This window comes from Trachemys scripta, chromosome 10 (genome assembly GCF_013100865.1).
Source record: "Trachemys scripta elegans isolate TJP31775 chromosome 10, CAS_Tse_1.0, whole genome shotgun sequence".
Classification (NCBI taxonomy): Eukaryota; Metazoa; Chordata; order Testudines; family Emydidae; genus Trachemys; species Trachemys scripta.
Window position 1 is genome coordinate 84,915,604 of NC_048307.1, and position 11,432 is coordinate 84,927,035.

At 57.1% G+C, this 11,432-nt stretch overlaps 1 protein-coding gene across 1 annotated transcript; it reads right to left on the bottom strand.

The window, feature by feature from the left end:
- Positions 1 to 833: 833 nt before the first annotated feature.
- On the bottom strand, positions 834 to 9,711 carry LOC117884488. Its single transcript, XM_034784910.1, has 3 exons — positions 7,667 to 9,711; positions 5,966 to 6,179; positions 834 to 1,536 (listed from the first exon to the last, which is right to left on the bottom strand). Exons 1-3 carry the CDS (start codon positions 7,731 to 7,733, stop codon positions 834 to 836), a joined length of 984 nt encoding a protein of 327 aa, XP_034640801.1. The 5' UTR covers positions 7,734 to 9,711.
- Between the last annotated feature and the right edge of the window lie 1,721 nt (positions 9,712 to 11,432).

An 11,432-nucleotide genomic window follows, 5' to 3' on the forward strand; every position in this document is an offset into this window, starting at 1 on the left:
CAGACCTGCAGCCCGTTCGCCACAGACCCGCAGCCCGGATCGGGAGCAGACGCTGCAGAGGTGACCAGGTGGGATGGTGCCAAAGAGGGGAGGGCCACAGCTGTGCAGTGAGCATTCTCTCAGGCAATGCAGGAGTGTACACGCGCACACCCGCACATGTCCACATCCCTCCACACGCACACCCACACCCACACCCACATACATACGTATACCCATGCGCACACACCCCCACACGTCCATGCCCCACAGCCCACACATCCCCTCACACCGACACGTGTCCACGCGCCTCACACCCACGTGCACACCCCACACGAGCACACTCCACACACCCACGCACACACCCACACGCACACATCCCACGTGTCCACACCCCACACGTGCACTCCACACACACACACACCCATGCTGATGCCTATCGCACATAACCCTGTGAACCCTCCCAGGCTCCCTGGAACAGGTGCGCAGCAGCTGGGCTGGCCACGGAGGAGCAAGGACCCCGCCCGCAGCCCTCGGTGCCCAGGGTGGGGATCGAGGCACAACCAGCAATAAAAGGGAACTGACGAGTGTGACCAGCTGTGAACGAGGAGCTGCAGGCAGCCCCAGGGATCCTGAGCACAGATGAAGAGGGCAAGGGCCAGGAGACCCCAGCCCTGCCCCGCTTGTGTCATCATGTGGCTCCACCCCCTACACACACCGCAGGGTTCCTCTCTCCCCAGAGGTCACATCCCAGACAGAGCACTCCGGGACAGGGCTTGGCCTGTCAAGCAGCTTAGGCACTTTATAAGGGCCAGGCTAGGCCAAACAGTGCGAGGCTGAGGCGTGGGCTCGCTTTATCACAGTGGCAGCGCGACAGGCTCTGCTAACAGTGCCTCTGTAATACCTACAGCCGACACGCCCTCTGCCCCAAGCATCACCCCCCAGTCACTGCAGTCCCGGCTCTTCACACTTGCTGTCCTGGCTGGTCTGGGCCGTGGGCAGCTCCTGCCGCTGGGTCCCTCCTCGCGCCAGGCCGGGCCGTAGGCAGCTCCGAGCTGGGCCGTGGGCAGCTCCAGGCTGGGCCGTGGGCAGCTCCTGCTGCTGGGTTCCTCCTCGCGCCGGGCCGGGCCGTGGGCAGCTCCTGCCGCTGGGTCGTGGGCAGCTCCTGCTGCTGGGTCCCTCCTCGCGCCGGGCCGGGCCGTGGGCAGCTCCGGACCAGGCCGTGGGCAGCTCCGGGCCAGGCCGTGGGCAGCTCCGGGCTGGGCCGTGGGCAGCTCCTGCCGCTGGGTCCCTCCTTGCGCCGGGTCGGGCCGTGGGCAGCTCCGGGCCGGGCCGTGGGCAGCTCCGAGCTGGGCCGTGGGCAGCTCCTGCTGCTGGGCCCCTCCTTGCGCTGGGCCGGGCCGTGGGAAGGAGCTGGCCAGGCGCTTGCCCACGCGACTGCTGCTCAAGAGGCTGTAGAAGCGGCGCTGGTTCAGTCTGCAGAAGTGGAGGAAGTCGAGGCTCATGAGCGTGAGGATGAGGAGGCCGTAGAGCCCCACAGCCAGCAGGGGCAGTGGGTTCCTGAGGGGAAGGTACAAGGCAACAGCTGTGTTACACTGGGCACAATACTGCTACAACGGGGTGGTTCCACTCTCCCGGGGGAACCCAGCTGCCAGGCGGTGTCCCCCACTGGGCACTATTGGGTGCGCCCAGGCAGCCCTGTCCTACTTGTATATCTTCCCCAGCTCGGTGCCGGGGGCGTCGTCCCACTCCTGGGGAGCCCGGTGCTGCTAGGGAAATGTAAGGACCATGGTGCTCAGCAAATGGAGAGTCGCTGCTTTGCAGCTGCTGCTGGAAAACTGGGCTGGGCATGAGTCGCTAAAGCCCGTTAACGAGCTCTGGCCACTTGAGTGGATTAGAGAGGCATGATTGTCCTTTACAACATAAGAACAGCCACACTGGGTCAGCCAATGATCCATCGAGCCCAGTATCTTCCGGCAGTGGCCGACGCCAGATGCTTCAGAGGGAATGAACAGAACAGGGCAGGTACCAAGTGATCCATCCCCTGGTGTTGGACAGAAGGCTTTGGATTCTTCGACCATGGGATGGTGTTCCAAGAAGGAGGAGTGCTAGGCAGAGACGGGCTCCACCTAAAGAAAAGAGAGGGAAGAACATCTTCGCCAGCAGGCTGGCTAACCTAGTGAGGAGGGCTTTAAACTAGGTTCACTGGGGGAAGGAGACCTGAGGTAAGTGGAGAAATGGGATACCGGGAGGAAGCACGAGCAGGAGAGCACAAGACGGGAGGACTCCTGTCTCAGACTGAGAAAGCGGGAGAATCAGCGAGTTATCTTAAGTGTCTATCACAAATGCAAGAAGCCTGGGAAACAAGCAGGGAGAACTGGAAGTCCTGGCACAGTCAAGGAACTATGATGTCATTGGAATAACAGAGACTTGGTGGGATAACTCACATGACTGGAGTACTGTCATGGATGGATAGAAACTGTTCAGGAAGGACAGGCAGGGCAGAAAAGGTGGGGGAGTTGCATTGTATGTAAGAGAGGAGTATGACTGCTCAGAGCTCCTGTATGAAACTGCAGAAAAACCTGAGAGTCTCTGGATAAAGTTGAGAAGTGTGAGCAACAAGGGTGATGTCGTGGTGGGAGTCGCTATAGACCACCAGACCAGGGGAATGAGGTGGACGAGGCTTTCTTCCGGCAACTAACAGAAGTTACTAGATCACAGGCCCTGGTTCTCATGGGAGACTTTAATCACCCTGATATCTGCTGGGAGAGCAATACAGCGGTGCACAGACAATCCAAGAAGCTTTTGGAACGTGTAGGGGACAATTTCCTGGTGCAAGTGCTGGAGGAACCAACTAGGGGCAGAGCTCTTCTAGACCTGCTGCTCACAAACCGGGAAGAATTAGTAGGGGAAGCAAAAGTGGATGGGAACCTGGGAGGCAGTGACCATGAGATGGTCAAGTTCAGGATCCTGACACAAGGAAGAAAGGAGAGCAGCAGAATACGGACTCTGGACTTCAGAAAAGCAGACTTTGACTCTCTCAGGGAACAGATGGGCAGGATCCCCTGGGAGAATAACATGAGGGGCAAAGGGGTCCAGGAGAGCTGGCTGTATTTTAAAGAATCCTTATTGAGGTCACAGGAAAAAACATCCCGATGTGTAGAAAGAACAGTAAATATGGCAGGCGACCAGCTTGGCTTAACAGTGAAATCCTTGCTGATCTTAAACGCAAAAAAGAAGCTTACAAGAAGTGGAAGATTGGACAAATGACCAGGGAGGAGTATAAAAATATTGCTCAGGCATACAGGAGTGAAATCAGGAAGGCCAAATCACACTTGGAGTTGCAGCTAGCAAGAGATGTTAAGAGTAACAAGAAGGGTTTCTTCAGGTATGGTAGCAACAAGAAGAAAGTCAAGGAAAGTGTGGGCCCCTTACTGAATGAGGGAGGCAACCTAGTGACCGAGGATGTGGAAAAAGCTAATGTACTCAATGATTTTTTTGCCTCTGTCTTCACAAACAAGGTCAGCTCCCAGACCACTGCACTGGGCAGCACAGTATGGGGAGAAGGTGACCAGCCCTCTGTGGAGAAAGAAGTGGTTCGGGACTATTTAGAAAAACTGGACGTGCACAAGTCCATGGGGCCGGATGCGCTGCATCCGAGGGTGCTAAAGGAGTTGGGTTTGTGATTGCAGAGCCATTGGCCATTATCTTTGAAAACTCATGGCGATCGGGGGAGGTCCCGGATGACTGGAAAAAGGCTAATGTAGTGCCCATCTTTAAAAAAGGGAAGGAGGAGGATCTGGGGAACTACAGGCCAGTCAGCATCACCTCAGTCCCTGGAAAAATCATGGAGCAGGTCCTCAAGGAATCAATTCTGAAGCACTTAGAGGAGAGAAAAGTGATCAGGAACAGTCAGCATGGATTCACGAAGGGCAAGTCATGCCTGAATAACCTAATTGCTTTTAGGAGGAGATAACTGGCTCTGTGGATGAGGGGAAAGCAGTGGATGTGTTATTCCTTGACTTTAGCAAAGCTTTTGATACGGTCTCCCACAGTATTCTTACCAGCAAGTTAAAGAAGTATGGGCTGGATGAATGGACTATAAGGTGGATAAAAAGCTGGCTAGATTGTCGGGCTCAACGGGTAGTGATCAATGGCTCCATGTCTAGTTGGCAGATGGTTTCAAGTGGAGTGCCCCAGGGGTCGGTCCTGGGGCCGGTTTTGTTCAATATCTTCATTAATGATCTGGAGGATGGCGTGAACTGCACTCTCAGCAAGTTTGCAGATGACACTAAACTGGGAGGAGTGGTAGATACGCTGGGGGGTAGGGACAGGATACACAGGGACCTAGACAAATTAGAGGATTGGGCCAAAAGAAACCTGATGAGGTTCAACAAGGACAAGTGCAGAGTCCTGCACTTAGGATGGAAGAATCCCATGCACTGTTACAGACTAGGGACCGAGTGGCTAGGCAGCAGTTCTGCAGAAAAGGACCTAGGGGTCACAATGGACGAGAAGCTGGATATGAGTCGACAGTGTGCCCTTGTTGCCAAGAAGGCTAACGGCATTCTGGGCTGTATAAGTAGGGGCATTGCCAGCAGATCGAGGGACGTGATCGTTCCCCTCTATTCGACATTAGTGTGGCCTCATCTGGAGTACTGTGTCCAGTTTTGGGCCCCACACTACAAGGAGGATGTGGAAAAATTGGAAAGAGTCCAGCGGAGGGCAACAAAAATGATTAGGGGGCTGGAGCACATGACTTATGAGGAGAGGCTGAGGGAACTGGGATTGTTTAGTCTGCAGAAGAGAAGAACGAGGGGGGATTTGATAGCAGCCTTCAACTACCTGAAGGGGGGTTCCAAAGAGGATGGATCTAGACTGTTCTCAGTGGTGGCAGATGACAGAACAAGGAGCAATGGTCTCAAGTTGCAGTGCGGAGGTTTAGGTTGGATATTAGGAAACACTATTTCACTAGGAGGGTGGTGAAGCACTGGAATGGGTTCCCTAGGGAGGTGGTGGAATCTCCTTCCTTAGAGGTTTTTAAGGTCAGGCTTGACAAAGCCCTGGCTGGGATGATTTAATTGGGAATTGGTCCTGCTTTGAGCATGGGGATGGACTAGATACCTCCTGAGTTCCCTTCCAACCCTGATATTCTATGATTCTATGATCCATCTAGCCCCAGCTTCGGGCTGTCAGAGGTTTAAGGACATCCAGAGTACGGGGTGCATCCCTGACTGTCTTGGCTAATAGCCATTGATGGAATAGCCATAAGTTCCTGCAGGAACTTCTCTAGTTCTTTTTTTTGTTATAGTCTTGGCCTTCACAACGTCCCTGGCAAGGAGTTCCACAGGCTGACTGTGCGTTGTGCGAAGAAATACTTCCTTTGTTTGTTTTAAACCTGCTGCCCATTAATTTAATTGGGTGACCCCTAGTTCTTGTGTTATAAGAAGGAGTAAATAACACGTCCTTATTTACTTTCTCAACACCAGTCATGATTTTATAGACCTCTATCAGATCCCCCCTTAGTCGTCTCTTTTCCAAGCCGAATAGTCCCATTCTTTTCAATCTCTCCTCGTACAGAAGCTGTTCTATTCTCCTAATCATTGTTGTTGCCCTTCTCTGAACCTTTTCCAATTCTAATGTATCTGTCCAGAACTGCACGCAGTATTCCAGGTGTGGGCGTAACAGGGATTTATATAGTGTCGATGCAGCTTCGTGCCTGTCACAGCACGTCTATCCGAGGCTTCTCTGACTCATGTCAAACCAGCTCGTGGGGCGAGCTGCTCTGCCGTTCCCGAGAGCCCCAGTCCCAGGTGCGCCCGTCCACATGCAGTGTTCTGTGCTCATGCTGCCCTGTGCGTGGTGCAGGGCCACGAGTCATGCCGGGCTTGCTCCTCCAGAACGGGGGGGTGCACATGGCTGGCTTTAGAACCTGAAGCCGTCCCTCCCCTCCCCCCAGTGCAGGCCCAGACCAGGCACTGCTGCTTACCTGAGTCTGGCTGGGGTGGGCACGTTGGACAGATTGACTCTCCTCAGGCTCTCAAACTCCAGCTGGGGGCAGCAGGATTTGAGGGCGTGGTCTCCGTGGCGGCAGCAGTACCTGTGTGCAGGGGGGTCAGTGAGGCGTGGGCAGTAGAAGCCGGAGTGGTAGCGCCCATCAGGGCTGGGATATCCCTCGCAGAGCTGCAGGTTACGGGCTGAGGCTGCAAGGGGAAGTCGCAGCCAAAGAGACTATTTAGAACATGAGCCAAGTACAAGAGTTTGGCCTACTGCACAGTCACAGCAGATAACAGCCTACAACTGCTATTAGCTGATGGAGTCCCTCCCACCCCCCACTTAGCTCAGGTGGGGAAGGCCCATGCTCATAGACCTTTGTGGGAGGCGAGACACCGAACAGGGCCAGCCCAGCCCCAGGGGACCCCAGGGTGACCTCATCCTCAACACCACCAATAGGAGAACCCTGCTCTGACGGGCTGAAGCTTCCCAGGGCTCTGGGGGGATGGGCTGGGGAGAGTCCTCCTGGGTGCCCGGAGCTCCTCCAGGGGATGGCCAGGAAGTGGCTACAGCTGGGCTCCGAGCCGGGCTTGGCCTGGGCAGCTCGCTGAGTCCTCTCCCACGATCCGACCTAGCCTGGGACCCACCATGCACAGGGACCCCACCCCGTGGCCCTCAGGCTCTGGGCTGCGCAAGCCGGGGCAACTTCTCGCCCATGTACACTGGCTAGAGGGGTTTGCTTCAGGCTCATGAGCCAAGGGGGCCGGCCGGTGGCTCCTTGTGGGCACCCTAGTGTTGGCCGTGGTAGGGCAGGGTGCTCACCCCATGGGCTGTGACCCCGATTGCCCAGCACAGCAGGGGTGTCCAAGGGCCCGAAGCACCAAACCAGGCTGGCTCCATCTCACAGTGCCCTGCCCTGGCGCTGCACCCCCAGCACGGCTGGCATGCAGAGTGGCAATGCTGGCAGGGTGCCCACCCGATACTCTGACCACAAAGGGCCTAGAAGCAAGGACAGCTGGTGCCACTGTCAGCGCTCTCCCCAGTGATGAGGGTTTGGCGGGGGGCAAAGGAGACTGTCCACGTGGAGGGGGCGGGGCGGTGTCCTATGTTAATCTGTGAGCAGGCTGGAGAAGCGTGTTGACGACAGCCATGCAGCAGGAGAAATGTGGCCCAGGCTCACACCCAGCTGAGCACACTCCCCAGCCCTGCCACACCCCACGGAACAGTGCACCACCCCTGGACATGCTCCGACATGCCTACAGGAGAGACCCCCAGGGCAGTGCCCCGGCTTGCACCAACCCCTTGGGGCCAGACGCACGCTCGCCCTGGGAATGAGCAGTGTGAATAGCGCTGTGCTGCAGCAGAGACGTAGCAGGGAGGGAGTCAGAGCAGTTTGGGGAGCTGACCAGGGTGCCGTGTCTGTGCCAAGGGGGCTGGGGAGCTGAGGGGGCAATGTGCCCATGCCGAGGGGGTTGGGGAGCCATGGGGGTGCCCTACCCGTGCCAAGGGGGTNAGGGGGTTGGGGAGCTGAGGGGGCATTGTTCCCATGCCAAGGGGATTGGGGAACCAACGGGGTGCCCTACCTGTGCCAAGGGGGTTGGGGAGCTGAGGGCACTGTTCCCATGCCGAGGGGGTTGGGGAACCAAGGGGTGCCCCACCTGTGCCGAGGGGGTTCGGGAACCAAGGGGTGCCCTACCTGTGCCGAGGAAGCTGGTAGGCAGCGTGGTGCAGAGGAGGCCACCCAGCAGGAGTCTGTGCAGCATCGTCTCGTCTGCTCCTTGGGCAGAGGCAGCTCAGGCTCCAGTCTGAGGAAACAGAAACCACGGCCCCTCCTGCCCCCGCCTCCATCTCGGGCCCAGCCAGCGCCTCTCCTGCACACAGCCATTAAGACTTCCCCACATGAGCCTTCTGCACTTACTGCCCAGCTCCACTGGGACCCGGCTGAGCCAGGGAGGCGGGCACATCACTAATGAGCCTCTCTGGGAGCCAGTGCCCGATGGGGCAGGAGGCTGCAGGCACTTTTGAGGCTGGCGCTGGCATTCCTGAGCCCCACTTGTCAGCCAGGAAAGTGGGTGCTGGTGACCCCCCAGGCAGGGGCATTACCCTGCTGGGTGTTAGGGCCGGGGCAGGGGCTCCCTGGGGAGAGAGGATCAAGGGTGCGGGCTGAGCAGGCTGGAGAGAGGAGCCTTGGAGCAGCCCAGCCTGGGCAGACGGGCTGAGCTGTTCTTTGGTTGGGAGGTTTTGTTCATAAAGCCAAACCTGGGGGTGACGGGGGTTCTGACTCTGTGCGGGAGGGGAAGGTGGCGCTGGCTGGAGAGCAGGTGGGGAAGGGCACACAGAGGAGTAGGGAGTACGCCCCGCTGCGCCAGCACAAGTCCAACCGCACCCAGCTCTGGGTGGTGAGGCTGGCATGGGGCGGCCGTGCTCCTGCCTAGGGTGAGAGGCCCCTTGTCTAACCCCCCATGGGGCAGAGGCGTGGCCTGGGGAATGGCGGCGCAGCGGGGTGGGGGGCACCGGGGGGGGGGGCAGTGACAAGATGGCCTCTCAGAAGAACTCTGCCAAGTGGGGCAGAGGGAGAACCAGCCATGGCCTGCCAGAAGCACTCTCCTGCCCTGCCCCCGCCCAGCAGCAGGGCCTTGGGCCCCCGCCAGGGGCTCCATTAGTGGTTGTTCAGAAGCCAGAGCCGTTAATTGCTGCACTTATAGGCGCCCTGCGGATGGGGGGGAGGGTCAGCCCCTTCCTCCTGCCGGCTCGTCACCGCCCTCCCCACCCACAGAGCAGCCAGCCCGGGAACGCCCTGCACACGAGCTGCCAGGATCCCTTTCACCTGTCCATGCACGCCCCAGACGAGCCTCCCGCAGCGGCAGCCTGACCCCGGCTGCCAGCAGAGACCTGCCAGGTCTGTTCCAGCCACCAGCGCTGCCGTGAGCCGCCGTTCCCCTCTGCCCTCCTGCTTCAGGCTCTCTGCAGACTCAGGCAGGCCTCCTGCCCCGGTTACCGGGGCCCTGTCTGGGAGGTTTTCCCACGCCATGGGGCTAGAGCTGTTCGTTAGGGAGCAGCTCCGATTCTGGAGCACAAGCCTGAGCCTGGCATTGTACCCAGGACCATCCCATACCCCAAGGCCACTGCCCAGCCCCATCACTGAGCTCCCATCCCACGGCCTTCGGTTTGGTACGTGCCGGGTCTCCTGGTGCTCCAAGCTCACAGCCCTGGGCCAAGGGGCCTCTGGCGAGCAGCTCGCAAGGTGTATTGCCAGTGCATGGGGCCCGGCTTGGCAGGGACGGGGTCCAACCGGAGGGGGCAGCTGCTGCGGGGAAGGCCTTGCCACTGGCTGTCCCGGGGCACTGAGGACAGGAGCCAGCCCTGCTGTGTGCGAAGAGCAGAGACAAAGAAGGCAGAGCACAGCCTCCTGCGTACCCCATGGGCAGGCACCTGTGCTCAGCACCAGCAGAGGCAGCTGCGGGCACCCCCTGCCCCACCCCCTCCTTGCAGTAATTAGCCCTGGGGGAGGCCAGGGCAGTCCCACAGCCCCAGTGCCGCACGGTGTAATGACCCGGGCCCCATAGCAACCAGAGATGCTCCGGAGGGCATCCAGCAGGGGCCAGGAGCTGTGGCGGGGGCATGGCTGCCAGGAGCCACATTCAGAGCCATTCCCACGGCCCTGCAGCCAGGCCAGGGGAGCAGCAGTGACGGGCAGCGAGATTGCTAGCCTGGAGCAGCTTGCTCCTTGGCACTGGCTGCCTCTGGCACTGGCTGCCTCTGGGGGAGGCACCGGAACCTGCCCTGACCGGCCATCCCCCAGCCCTGGGTACAGCCACTGGGCTTGGCCCCCGCCCTGCAGGAGGCAGCCAGGTCGCTTCTTTGTACTGTTCTCATTCTCCATAGAAACATCGGATTCTTTTTTAACCCTACCCAGCTCTTAATCTAGTGGCAGTGAGTTCCACAGACTACATGTGCATTCTCTACAGTATTCCCTTTTGCTGTCTGTCAATTCCCTTGGGTGCCCCGTGGTATCTGTGCTGTGACCAGGGGAAAGTGCAGCGGCTGCTCTCCCTCCCCTCCCAGTCTCTACTACCCTTCTTTAACACACCTCAGCTTTGTCTGTTTCTGCTCCGTCCCTCCGAGGCAGCTGCCAGGGAAAACAGGTCGACAAGGCAGGCACTATAATGCTCTGCCAGCTAGGGGCTGTCAGCCTGGCCGTGGCATTTAGTGGAACTGGAGTTTGGGTCTCAAATCGAGATGGACAGTTGGTTAGAGGGCAGACTGCACCGCTTCCTGGGGGGCACAGTCTGGCCAGACAGCTCAGCCCGAGGGAGAATGGGGCCCGGAACGAGGGGCAGGGAGAGAAGTGTGACATTAGGAGTGTGATAGAATATCTCATTGAAAGGTGACAGGGCCAGAAAGAGTTAATTAACTCACAGACTGACCTGACCCAGGGACGAACTTTAGAGACTGGTTAGGAAGATCTGTAAATGAATAGAGCTTTGAAATGCAGTCTGCATTGTTGGAGATAGAAGGGGAGGTGTTTGCTCAGGTCTTGTGATGTAAGCAAACAAGTCTTGTCTATTGCTACAGCTTTGATTCAAAGATCAAAGAAGGAATATTAACATTTAGGAAGACACTTGAGTGTAGTATTATTGTCTCTACATCTCTTTGAAGGTTGTGGTAACCTGAATCTGAACTGTTCAATGGATAAATAATCCTGTGTTAATTGCCAGGATGTTTGGGAGAAGGAAAGTTGAGCCTATTGTTTTCTCAGGCGAAAAGGCTGCTGGAAATGTATAAAAACCCTGGGACACGATCCTGCTTCATCTCAGATCTGCTTTGGGTTTCAAGAGGGGGGAAACCTTAAGCCATAAGAATTGAGTCTGACTGGACTGAACTGACTGGAGTCACCCTGAATATGGACATTGGACTCTAACCTCTGGACTATTTCTAAAAGGACTTTTGGCAACTACAAGCTCATCTCTGCTGTGTATCTGAACCTCAAGAATTGAATTCAAGTCTGTCTATTGATCTTTTAACCAACACTCTCTCTCTTTTCTTTTTAAATAAATTTTAGTTTAATGAATAAGAATTGGCTATAGCGTGTATTGTGGGTAAGATCTAAGTTATAATTGAACCGGGGTGTGTGGCTGATCCTTTGGGATCGGAAGAACCTTTTCTTTTATATGATGAGATCAGATTTTCAGGAATCATCATCATATTTGACAGGTGTGTCTGGATGGAGACCAGAGGCTGGGCACGTTAAGGGAACTGCGTTGGTTGGACTCTGAGTAACCAGTGAGGTCCTACAGAAGTTGTTTTGTGCTGGTTGGTAAATCTAAGTATTGGAATAACACCAGCGTTTGGGGTTTGTCTGCCCCGTTTTGTTTGCAGTTCACCCAGATTGAGTGACCTCAGCTGGCTCCCACGGGCACCGTCACAGGGGGTCTAGTAAAGAATCCGCCAACCCTCCCCTT